General features: G+C 46.0%; 1 protein-coding gene across 1 annotated transcript in view; it reads right to left on the reverse strand.

Annotated features, from left to right (window-relative positions):
• The window catches only part of CFAP61 (cilia and flagella associated protein 61), a 213,237-nt gene that overhangs the window by 74,427 nt on the left and 125,559 nt on the right, over window positions 1-13,251 (reverse strand). The window contains exons 18-20 of the mRNA XM_015405997.1: window positions 10,820-10,918; window positions 9,201-9,369; window positions 3,991-4,165 (exon numbers count right to left, since the gene is read on the reverse strand). Of these exons, the coding sequence (XP_015261483.1) occupies window positions 3,991-4,165; window positions 9,201-9,369; window positions 10,820-10,918 (443 nt within the window). The remainder of the gene's footprint in view (window positions 1-3,990; window positions 4,166-9,200; window positions 9,370-10,819; window positions 10,919-13,251) is intronic.

The following is a 13,251-nucleotide window of genomic DNA, read 5'->3' on the forward strand; positions in this document are numbered from 1 at the left end:
AATGGCGCGTTGGTCTGATCTAGGTGGGTTTTTCTTGAACATGGGCTCCCAGCATAAAAAAACACTGCCCCTCCCCTCTACCCTCAGCACTATAGTTCAGGCAGCCCCATAGCCAGGAATTTTTTTTGGGGGGGGGTCACTGGGGTGCATGTGCTAGTTCAATTAAATTAAGTGGTTGATGATTTCAGCAATGCAGGTTGATGTAAAAAGGTTTATTGGCTGTTATTGTGTTGAAAGCACCGGTATCTAAAAACATTAAACTGTAGCTTTATTATTTTATTTTTTTAAAAAAGAGATGAATTAAAGTTCTCGCTTCTAACATCTGTGGGATTAAAGACCTAGAGTTCCTTCCATTCATCTGTTGCATCAAGTTTTGCACCAACCATTGTTTGAGACTCTTTTTTCTCTGCTTCTCACAAAGAGATCAGGGCTTCATGGAAGTTTAGTACATTTTATGGTCTCACTCTAGTCTTTCTGGAGCTGCGGTGGCTCAAGTGGTTAAGACACTGAACTGCAGGCTGTGGAAGGTCGGTAGTTCAGCAGTTTGAGACCCGAGTGTGCTGCATGACGGAGTGAGCTCCCGTCTCTAGTTCCAGCTCCTGCCAACCTAGCAGTTTGGAAGCAAGAAATTGCAAGTAGATAAATAGGTACCACTTCGGTGGGAAGGGAACAGCGTTCCGTGCGCCTTGGCGTTTAGTCATGCCGGCCACATGACCACGGAAATGTCTTCAGACAGCGCTGGCTCTTCGGCTTTGAAACGGAGATGAGCACCGCAACCCTAGAGTCGGATTCGACTGGCTTTCGAGCAAGGGAACCTCTACCTTTTAGTAGTCTTTCTAATCCCTAACACGTGTAGGCAAGATTCCCTCCCAAACTTTTTCCAGCATGATTCCCTCACCCCAACCCCCTCCCTCTTTCTCTATGCAGATACTTCATCACTATTTTGTGCCACTGAGTTGGGTCCTTGCAGTGCCACAACACAGTACTACAGATTTATTTATTTATTTGGAATGGCTGGATTCTCCATCCTGCAACTCAGCCAGGTGACTGAAAAGCGGCTGCTACTGGGCCTGTCAATGGCTCCGGAAGCAGGAAAAAGAGGAGGAGGAGGAGGAGGCCTCAAGCGGCAGCTGCTGCCAGGCCAGGGGTAGCTTCCCTCCTCTAGGCTGACCTCCAGTGCTCGGGCTTTGCAACCCTCACCATCCAGCCATCCCCAGCGTCATGCAGGCCCCAGAGATAGGGGGTACTGCTAATGGCTACGGCCATGAGTTCAGGGGAACCCAGTGAAGTTGATGGGTAAATAGGATCAGGATAGACAAAAGGCAACACTTCTTTACTCCATGTGCCATTAAATTGTGGAATTCACTGTCAGTGGACTCAGTGATAGCCACAAGCATAGATCGCTTTAAGAGGGAACTAGACACATTTATGCAGCTGAAAAGTACTATGACTTACTAGTGATTTCAGCTCTCATACTTTATTTCAGCTCAGAACAAGACAAACGAACCAGCTCGCAGGCTGGTTTATATGTGCAACAACCCCCCACCCCAAACACACCCACACACAAGTGATTGGCTATTTACAGTGGCCGAGAGTTCCATAGGCTCTGGACTGGAAGCCTAGCCTACCGATAGGCGCCGGCTAGGAACCGCTTGTCCCATTGTTACTGCGAGTGAAGCTCAGTCGCTTCGCAAGACCGCGTGGTGAAATGGCCATGCACGTGGTCTGAGATGGATACATTACAGCAGGGCTTTTTTTGTAGAAAAAGCCCAGCAGGAACTCATTAGCATATTAGGCCACACCCCTGACAGCACAACTCATTGGCATATTAGGCCACACCCCCATGTTACCAGAAGTGTGCTCATCCAGCCACACCCACCTTTTGCTTCTTATTCTGTTTACCCAGGGCTTTTTTGTAGCAGGAACTCCTTTGCATGTTAGGCCACACACCCCTAATGTAGCCAATCCTAATGAGTTTCTGCTGTTGGGTGTGGCCTATTATGCTAATGAGTTCCTGCTGGGTGTGGCCAACTTGGAAGCCAGCCGGAACTCCGTTCCTGTGTGTTCCTGCCCAAAAATAGCCCTGCATTACAGGAGCAGAGGTTCATCCATGGCTACTAGCCATAAGGAGTAAAGGGAACCTCCAAATACAGAAGTAGCGAACATCTGAATAGCAGTGCTGGAAGGCATGATCAAGAGAAGGCCCTGGCTTCTAAGCCCTGTTAGTTGTCCTTAGAGCAACTGGAACAGGATGCTGAACTAGATGAACAACATTGGTCCGATCCAGCAGGGTTTTTCTTATGTTTTTTGTTTCTGTTGCTCACCTATGTACTGTAAGAAGATAGTGGGATCCCATTCCATATCCGTAGATGAAAAAACCATGTGCAGTAGAAAAGAGTAAGAGTCCAGTAGCACCTTAAAGACTAGCAGGATTTGTGGCAGCGTATGAGCTTTTGTGAGTCACTGAGCAGTCCACCGTACCACAAATTTTCTTAGTCTTTAAGGTGCTACTGGACTCTTACTCTTTTCTACTACTACAGACTAACACAGCTACCCATCTTGATGTAAGAATATGTGCAAGTAGTCTTAAGATTAAAAAAAAATGCAAGTAGTCTTAAGATTAAAAAAAATCTTATAGAAAGAGATTGGAAGATAGAACTGACAGAATGTCAATGTTAATTGATTTCTTTCAAAAAATGAATTGTCACATTTAGTGGTTTAATAATAGATTGGGTGTTGCATGAAATACACGTCCAGAGGATAATCATTTAGGGTTGCCAAGTCTACCTTGGCAGCGGGGGAGCCTCACTGGGCTCCGGGAGCTCTCCGGCGATGCGTGCGCGCGCGTGCTGCCAGCACGTCACAGGAAGTGATGCGCTACGTCGCTCACGTTGAGGGCATGGCCACAATCGTCGGAGGGAAAACCATAGAGTTTTCCCTCCGACAATCAGGGCCATGCCCCCAACGTGAGCGACGTGGTTGTGTCACTTCTGGTGACGCAGCCACGCTGCGCTTCGGGGGGCGGAGTTCCCCCCGGGGCCCGATTCCGCCGCGGCGGAAATCGGGCCTCCAAAGTGGGGGTTTACCCACCACCCGCCCCCACTTGGCAGCCCTATAATCATTTCAGTTATTATGTTAAGACGGGAAAGAATATCTATTTTGCTGTATTTGGCTGGAATACTATGTTATAGAGATAAAGCTTTTGTTTTAGTTTCATATATGTATGTTATGTCTTGTTATGCCTTTTTGTGTGTTTGAAAAAACCAATAAATATATATTAAAAAAAAAGAAAAAGAATATGTGCAGATACATTGCTCGGTCTTTTGCATATGGTAACTCATCTGCCATTCCACCGTGCACATGCAATGAAGAAATTTCATGCAGACGGGTAGAGAGTACTGAACACATTGGCAAAAATGGGTTCAGTGTTGAAACAGTGCGACAAAAACCTCATTTGCCTTTCTAGAGCAGCTATAGGTGCCTTAACAGAAGGGTGAATGCCTAACCACATCAGCTTAATGTGCACGATGCGAGATACATACAACACATTTTTGGGTAAGTGTATCTCTGGATTGAGCCTAATGGTTTTTGTTGGAGATTTATTTTTGCTAGTGTTTTCCGATTCTGATTTTTTGTCTATAAGCAGCACAACACATTTACTAATGAAATTATGATCTTATTTGTTAATTAATGATTGCAGGCAGACTCTGCTCTTAGGGCTTTCATTCATGTCATAAAATAATTATAGATAATTAATATATCCAGCCTTTATTCCAATTTTAAAAAAGGTCTCCAAAATTGACAAAGAGTTGCAAATTAATTCATAAAACAAATCCCAGCAAATAAAACATTTTATGAGCATTAATTAGGCTATAATTATATGCTACAAATGAAGACACATTACGCCAAAAATACACCAATTCTTCTCCACACACACACACACACACCTCTCCTGTCCACCCATTACAGTACTTAATACAAAAATCTTACCTGGGAAACCAATAAGTTTTTCTTTTACCCAGTTCATTGCCATTAAGCAGTCGTCCTCATCCGAAAGAATGAACAAGTTTGAAGGGACCACGCCAGTGTATCTCTGTTTACAGTTCTGGGAGACCTCTCGGTTGGTAGGCAGTTTTCGGATATCTGCACCAGTGGGACATGGGACCTGTATTAATTAAGAGGACCAGAGATGAATAGTAGTAGATCAATTAAATTGCCATCATGTATGCCATTCACTGTAAACCCACTTGCCATGGAAATAAGAATATTTAACTGTTGAAGTTCACTTCTATTCAGAGCATTTCATGTACAGCAGTGCTGTTCCATACATTCTCATTTGGAATTATGTCCTGCTGAGTCCAGTAGAGCTTCTGGCCAAGGGTGCATGGGAGAGCAATTCCAGAAACCCTTGCAATGAGCCTAGAAGCCAAGCTAACATTATTGGCCTCAGGGGTCATTTCGTAGAAAAAGAGGTGCAGGAGCTCATTAGCATAACTCATTAGCATAACATTTGCGTATGCCACATACCCTGACATCACTGGAAGTGTGTCAGGAGGCAACACCCACCGCTCAGGCTCCACTGGGCTGTTTTGGATTGCTAGCTATTTTTTGGGGGGGGAAACGTGCAGATCTGTCCTCGCAGAGGAGGGAGAGCTTGTACCTGAATAAAACCTGGTCTTAAAGGTGCCACTGGACTGGCTTGGACCGGGGGGAGCTCTGCAACTTAGCTGGCTGCAACAAGCAGGGGGTGGGGCTTGTTGCATGTGCCCGCCCCCTGGGCTCTTTACTGCCGGAGCTCCGCTCCTGTGCGCTCCGGCAGGAAATGACCCTTGATTGGCCTCAAACTGTAAGTGGGAAACTAAGGCTGAGAGAAGGCAAATATTCCAAGCGGAGTCTCGGTTTGCCAGACTCCAGTACCTCACCCGCTCCATAGCTGAGGCTGCTTGCCAGGGAAGGGAGATACTGCCTTGCTCTCCATCTGGGCACCTTCAGTATAAACCACGAGAAGATGCTACATGCCGTTGACTTAGTGGGTCAACAACAAAAGGAACCGACCCTGGTTCAGTTGACCCAGGAAAGGCTTTGATGGGAGCCTTCTTCCTGATACCAAGCTGGTATCAGCTTGCTGCTGTCTGTCTTCTCTGCCCAGTTCCTGCTTTGCTTCACCTACCCTGGCCTGCCTGTCCAGCAATGATGAGCCTCACTCAGGCGTAGCTGTATGGAAGACCATGAGTCCTTGACAGATTAACGCCCGCTTAAGGCCACCCAGCAAGTTCGCTTGTCAGGCGGCTATTTTCCCAGCAACTTCCTGCCTCGTTGCTCACGTGCTGTGCTAACATTGCGACAAACCAGTTCTCAAAATAAGAGAGCAGGAGACTTGTTTGGTAGAGCTGTAAACAGACACGTTCTGTTGATGTTGCAGGGTGTATGAATCCACATAGGCTGTTGCTGTCTTAGCAAGTATTACCAGTTGCTGGCCACGACCAGAAACAGTCAGTCATACCAGACTGAACTACAGAGCCCAGTCCTCAGCAGGAGCTTGAATGGGGCACGTGGTCATCAGTATCCCCTGTATAAAAGGCTTTTGACTGTGTAAGGCCAGCGATCACCCCAGTGACCAACAGTGAATGGGACATAGCCTTTATACGTGTGTGTGTGAAGTGCTGTCAAGCCGCATCCAATTTATGGTGACCCTGTGAGTTAATGTCCTCCAAAACGTCCTCTCATTAACAGTCATTCTCAGGCCTTGCAAACTGAAGGCCTTTGTGGTTTCCTGTATTGAGTCAATCCATCTCATGTTGGGTCTCCCTCTTTTCCTCCTGCCTTCAGCATTCCCTAGCATTATTGTCTTTTGCACTATGCATAAAAAGGTAAAGGCTCCCTTGCTCGAAAGCCAGTCGAGTCCGACTCTAGGGCTGCGGGGCTCATCTCCGTTTCCAAGCCGAAGAGCCAGCGCTGTCCGAAGACGTTTCCGTGGTCATGTGGCCGGCATGACTAAACACCAAGGTGCACGGAACGCTGTTCCCTTCCCACCGAAGCAGTACCTATTTATCTACTTGCCATTTCTTGCTTTCATACTGCTAGGTTGGCAGGAGCTGGAAGTAGAGACGGGAGCTCACTCCATCATGCGGCACACTCGGGTCTTGAACTGCTGAACTACTGACCTTCCACAGCCTGCAGTTCAGCGTCTTAAGCACTTGAGCCACCGCAGTGCCGTTATGTATAACAGCCTGCAATAAGGCACGTCTAATTCCCTGAGGCTCTTCAGCATGTTCTGAGGTCACATACCCAGATCCCCAACAATAAGAAAAAAATTACATAATAAAATAATAAACTGTTAATAAAGTCAATACAAACAAAACACAGTGTTTGTCAGCTAAACCAGGTAAAAGCAAGCCAACAAAGAGAAAGGGGAGTGATTAGGGGTTTGCTATTTGAATTTTGGTTATAACTGAAAATATTTTTAATTATTATTGTAAGCCACCTTGAACCACAAGGAAAAGCAGGATATAAATGTTTTAATAAAAAAGAAGAAGAAGAGGAAGAAGAAGAGATTGGGTTTATACCCCGCCCTTCACTACCCAAAGGTGTCTCAGAGCGGCTTACAAACTCCTTTCCCTTCCCCTGTGAGGTAGGTGGGGCTGAGAGAGCTCTGACAGAAACGGCTCTTTTTCAAGGACAGCTCTTATCAAAACTACGGCTTGCCCAAGGTCATCCAGGCAGGTGCAAGTGGAGGAGTGGGGAATCAAACCCGGTTCTCCCAGATTAGAGTCTGCGCACTTAACCACTACACCATTTTTTAGCATTTATGAAGCACCTGTCTTTGTAAACCAAAGAAGAGCCAATTCTACCAGATCTTTCCAACACACAGAGGAATTGGTGGAGTAAAGATCCTACTTCTAGCTTTACAATGTCCCATCTTCTTTTAGAAATCACTTATGAAGCACAGCCTGATCTGCCAACTGGAAATGGTGCAAAGGGATTTGAACAGACAAAGCTGCCTTATCCTAAATCAGACCATTGGTCCAACAAGCTCAATCTTATCTACTCAGACTGGCTGCAGCTCTCCAAGGTCTTAGGCGGAGGTCTTTCACACGACCTCCTACCTGATCCTTTTACGTAGAGATGCTGGATATAGAACCTGGGAACGTCTGTGCACAAAGCAGATAATCTACCACTGAGCCATGGCAGCTGTGGGACAGGAGCCTTTGCCCAAGCCTCCATAGCTGCAGCCAGGGACAGAATGGGGCCTGTGAAGAAATGCATTTTTTCTTTGGAGGTTTGAAATGAGCCAAGCCTCTACTCTAAGCTTTAGAAGTCTCCCCACCACCACCACCCGGGCAGAGAACAGGCAGGAGAGGGAGGAAGTCAGTTCAATTGCTTCCCAGACGTACCTCTGTTCATCTTCATATAAATGCTAACAGATCCGGCAGGAGAAATAATGGGTGGGCCAAGCTCTCTCCCTTCCCCAAACAGGGAACAGAGATTTAGAGAAATAGAATGCTAGACAGTCTTCAGGAAAGAGATTCCTGGAGATCTCCAAGAAATTTCTCCTTGACCTGGCGTGATCTGGTCAAGGGATGGGGAAAAGAGAGGTAATAGAAACGCCTTGTAGCAGGAAGGAGGTCACTTTTCCTTGGGTGCTGAGGCCATGAGAGGAGACAGAACTCTTAGCTGAGGAGGCAGCCATTGACCATGTGATTGGTCTGGGCAGCTGAAGGGAGCTTCAGGATATTGGAAACTCTGTAGAGATCTGTAACTTCCTAACATAAGGAGCCTGTCCTATTTTAACATCTGACAGGGCATGTACAGAGAGAGGGAGAGGGGATTTGCATTTTACCCATTTATTTTATATCCCTTGCTCAGTCTGGTGCTGTGCTAAAAGTATTCTGTGAACATTTTCTTTTAAATAAATACTTTATAACTTTTGATGCTGGCAGTGGTTCTCTGTACACATAGACCTCCACGATCTTGGACACGCTATTTTAAAAGGAGTGCCAGGAGGAAGGCAGGCAGTTAGCAAGTGGCTATTTCTCCAGGGGTGTGCAAGGCAGTAAACTGCTCCTGTGGTGACCAGGTGCTGGGCAGTGGGAGACACAGAGGCAAGGCTTCAGAACTTGGAAGGGAAGCTGGGAGTTCTCACCCTCCTGGTGGGTGATTCCTTACAAAGGTCAGGTGGTGGTGGTGGGCTACCTGGGAGTGCAAGAAAAGCCTCTCCACGTGCTGAGAAAAACCTAGGAGGGAAGGGTGGAATAGGGCCTGCAGGCCAGAGCAGGCACGTTCTGCCACAGGGTGTTTGGCTCTTACGCGTAATTCTCTCAAGACTTAAAAATGCTCTAGGGTTTTGCTGTGACCTGGATAGCCCAGGCAAGCCCAATCTCATCAGGTCTCGGAAGCTAAGCAGGGCTGACCCTGGCAAGGACTTGGAAGGGTGACCTCCAAGGAATACCAGGGCGGGACGCAGAGGCAGGTTATCAAGCCACCTCTCTGAAATGTCCTAGCCTCACTAGGGGTCGCCAGAAGTCACGATGACTTCCATGCTCACAAGCACGCACACACTCACACAAAATTTTAAAAAATGCTCTGGGCTTTCATAATACACCCAGTTTCCATCTGCTGGGATTGTCACAGATAGATCGGGAAACACCCAGGCATTCTCCTGTCCTGCTTATATCCAGCTCCAGCTGAGCATCTCCCTCCCTCTGGCAACCATCCATTATAACTGGGACAGGGAGCAGCTAGGCATCTCATCTCTTTTCTCTGACTTCCATCAACAGAGCTCTCAGAGGGAGGGCAGGAAGCATCCAAGCCCACGTCTATTGTTCCTGGATCCAGCTCTAGTCAAGAAAAACCTCCAGTAAGAGTATTTTGCAATGAAACAACGAACCGAACCACTAAACCAGTTTGTAGTGGTTTGAGACTCCTGCTTTCTGCTCCCTATCACTCAGCTGTTTTATGTGAAGAGCAGGAAGCAAGGGTTTAAATGGCTTGGAGCCATTTACCCCTGCTTTTTGCTCTTCCTGAACCACCACAAAGTGCCTTAACATTTATCGACGTTCACGGCAAACTTTCAGTTTGCAAACTTCGGTTTGCGAACTATGAACTGCCCAAAATTCGTCACAAGCTTAGGTTCATGAACCAGGTCATGCCCATCCCCAGAAATATACATTTTCCCCATTTCATTCATTGATCCATGTCACCTGATACTGCTGGCCAGTGCAGAGAATGAGGTGATCATATGGCACTTTCTTTTCCTTGGAAACTATGACGTGCTTTGCAGATCTGTCTATGCCAGTCATTTTTCCGACCACAACATTAATCCAGGAAGAAAGTGACATCAGTGCGTAATCATCATCATTAAAACAATGGCTGTGAGGAAAGAACAAAAGACATTTTAGCAGCTGAGAGCAAAGCATTCATTAGACATGCAATGGCCTGGTTGAAAGCCCCCAGTGGATCGAAACTCCACTGCAAGGTGAGCTAATGGAAGTCCACAGTGAGAGATTCTTTGGTACAAAATACCTTAAAACTAAGTGTTTTAAAACCAACCAAGCATTGGTTGGGGAACATAGTGCAGGTTGTGTAAGGTGGACTCCCTACATGACCAAAAGTTCTGGTTACCACACCTTAAAAAGGATATTATAACATTGGGAAAAGTGCAGAAAAGGGCAACTAGAATGATAAAAGGGTTGGAACACTTTCCCTATGAAGAAAGGTTAAAGCGCTTGGAGCTCTTTTGCTTGGAGAAACGATGGCTGAGGTTATGAATGGGATAGAGCAGGTAGAGAAAGACTTTTCTCCCTTTCGCACAATACAAGAACTCATGGGCACTCAATGAAATTGCTGAGCAGTCGGGTTAGAACGGATAAAAGGGAGTACTTCTTCGCCCAAAGAGTGATTCACACATGGAATTCATTGCCACAGGAGGTGGTGGCAGCTACAAGCATGGACGGCTTCAAGAGGGAATTAGATAAACATATGGAGCAGAGGTCCATCCGTGGCTATTAGCCACAGGGTATAGATAGTAACTCTCAGTCTGGGGCAAGTGTTGCTCTGTATTCTTGGTGCTTGGGTGGGCAACAGTGGGAGGGCTTCTATGTCCTGGCCACACTGCTGGACCTCCTGATGGCACCTGGCTCTTCAGCTTGAAACAGAGAAGAGCACTGTGCCCTAGAGTTGGATTCGACTAGCTTTTGAGCAAGGAAAACCTTTACCTTTTACCTTGACTGGAGATCTGGCCCCGTGTGGTGATCTAAACAGGATGATCAGGATTCCATATAAAATCTAGGAAATGAGTGGTCTGGGCTTACGCGTGTAAACCTTTTTCAGATGCTTTACTACCATATAAACACCCAGCGGCCTTGTGGGCGATGCAGACAATGGATGAGGAAGGACAACAAGCTCTTGCTTTCCCATGATGTGTTAGAGAACTATCAGGATTGCCAAACTGAGCCCACGCATACTTTGGTTCCAGTTGTGACCACTTATTTTTAAAACCCCAGAGGAATAAACTTCAGTAAGTGCTATCCCACTATCGATCTGATCTGAAGGTCTCCCAGAAAAGTCTTCAGTTTAATCTAGAAAGTCTGCAAGGGATGGCACCAGCCCCACTGCTGTGGGGCAAGGGAGACAGTTCCAGAGTTGAAGGGCACCTGACAGGCCATTCCCCCGGGGTCAGAGTCGACCTACCCTCCGCTTATTGAAAATGACCTAAAACACACCTGAACAAAGTTCGAGTCCAATGGCACCTTTAAGACCAAAAAAAGTTTTATTCCAAGTAAAAGCTTTTGTGACCACGCACACTTCTTCAGATACGCACCTGTTCATTAAAAACTGCTTATGCTTTTCCCCCAGCATCTGTTTCCCAGGAAGTCCATGCGTTGAAATCAAGGTAAGGTTGTTAAATTTCAGGTGTGGACTAAAGGAGAAAAATAAGAGAACGATTTAAAAAAAATGTTATACACAAACACTTTCCCAGGCTCAACTTAGGTTTGTACTTAGTGTGCACAAGTGTGGTTCTCCAACAAATGCTGCATAATGTGTTGTGGTTTGTTTTAAGTTGTAATTGCATTTTTTTGAAAAAACTTCAGTGTAGGATTTGTAGTTACTAAATGTACATACTCCTTGTGATGAGACCCACTCAATACACTACATGGAATGTATGCAAAGCATTGGTCCTTTTGTTTCCTTCTTGGTTTTGTGGCTTTCTGTGTGTGTTAATCCTAAATGTCACAGTTCTTTTCATTTCTGTATTCTTCTGTTGTCTGTAATTGCTATTGTTGCTTTTGATATCCATATTCCCCTTGTTTCTGCTGGCTGTGTATGAATGTATTTTTTCTGCATGTTTTTACAATTAATCTCTTTTTCATAGTATAGTTGGTTACTGTTTAAATGGCTTTAAGAACATAAGAACATAAGAGACGCCAATGTTGGATCAGGCCAAAGGCCCATCCAGCCCAACACTCTGTGTCACGCAGTGGCCAGAAATACCAGGTGCCATCAGGAGGTCCACCAGTGGGGCCAGGACAGTAGAAGCCCTCCCACTGTTGACCCCCCCCCCAAGCACCAAGAAGACAGAGCATCACTTGCCCCAGAGCCCCTATCTATACCTTGTGGCTAATAGCCACAGATGGACTTCTGCTCCACATGTTTACCTAGTTCCCTCTTATAAGAACATAACAGAAGCCAGTGTTGGATCAGGCCAGTGGCCCATCCAGTCCTAAGAACATAAGAGACGCCAATCTTGGATCAGGCCAAAGGCCCATCCAGTACAACACTCTGTGTCACACAGTGGCCAGAAACACCAGGGGCCCTCAGGAGGTCCACCAGTGGGGCCAGGACATTAGAAGCCCTCCCACTGTTGACCCCCCCAAGCACCAAGAAGACAGAGCATCACTTGCCCCAGAGTCCCTATCTACTGCCTCCTGACACATCACTCCATGCCATTAAACCTCCCTTCTCTTTCCTTCTTTGGAAATATTCCTATGTTCATGGACTTTCTGCCTCTCCCCTCCACCCAATCAAGGTGCCAGTGAGTTCACCTTGCCCCCAGATCCCTTTCCTAGCCTGGAAAGAAAATAATATTTTATTTGGTGCTTAAGCCCTTACAACTGGTGTCTAAATCTATCCCATATTGAGATTTAGCCTGGCAGGGCTACCCTAGTCCTGAGAATGGTGAAGGCCCACTTGAGAATACCTAATTTTTCCCTGCTGTTCTTTCACTTGGATTACTTTGGATTAGTTGCCTGGATGCCCGAACCTCTGCTTAGGGAATTGGATATTTGTCAGACCTGAATGGGTAAATAGCTATAGCTCCTGCTTTACCCGCTCACTCTACTTCTGTGGCCTCTTTATTCTCCTTTTCTCAAACAGAATAGTCTCTTTTTCTCTCATTCTCTGTGTACTCAGAATATTTGGTTCTTAACATGGGCATTTTAATGTTGAATGACTGGTGATGTTATACTGATTGTTATTTCTCTAGGCAGACTATTTGTGACGTTCCGGTCAATAAATTGTTTCTGACTTCATTCTATCCAGATTCACAGTGGAGATTCACCACTTTGTCAGTAGATTCTTTATAGCCATTTATGCAGGTCACTGCCCAGATTAGAGACACTCCTTAAATTGGACGTAAAACCTAAGCCAAACAGCAGAAGCAAGGGTTTTATTGATATTTTACTGTGGATTTGAGTGTATCTATCGATACACACTAACGCACCAATCAATATAGCTCAAACCATTTCAAACCAGTCTCCAGGAAACAACCAATGCACAGACTGGGCTTCCTACTATCTAGGCTCTGAGGTCTTGCAGTCCTGGAAAAAAGCCCATGGGTTGGATCACATGGATCTGTTCCACTGATGTGGTGCCTTCCTCCAGCACAAGACACTTTCCTCTGATGCAACAGGCACCACCATTTGTGGAATGTCCAGCAGAACAGATCCACGGGATCCAGTCCCACAATGACAACTCTATGGTTTTGTGGATCAAGGTGCTACTTCACACAAATGACAATTACAGATTATCCATAACTCATCATTTGTTCCCAGGGGTCATTTTGTAGAAAAAGAGGTGCAGGAGCTCATTAGCATAACTCATTAGCATAACTTATTTGCATATGCCACACCTCCTGACATCACTGGAAGTGTGTCAGAAGGCAACACCCACCACTCAGGCTCCACTGGACTGTTTTGGATTGCTAGCTATTGGGGGGGAGGGGGAATGTGCAGATCTGTCCTCGCAGAGGAGGGA

The sequence above is a fragment of the Gekko japonicus genome, unplaced genomic scaffold, assembly GCF_001447785.1.
Source record: "Gekko japonicus isolate JY-2015 unplaced genomic scaffold, Gekko_japonicus_V1.1 scaffold388, whole genome shotgun sequence".
Lineage (NCBI taxonomy): Eukaryota > Metazoa > Chordata > Lepidosauria > Squamata > Gekkonidae > Gekko > Gekko japonicus.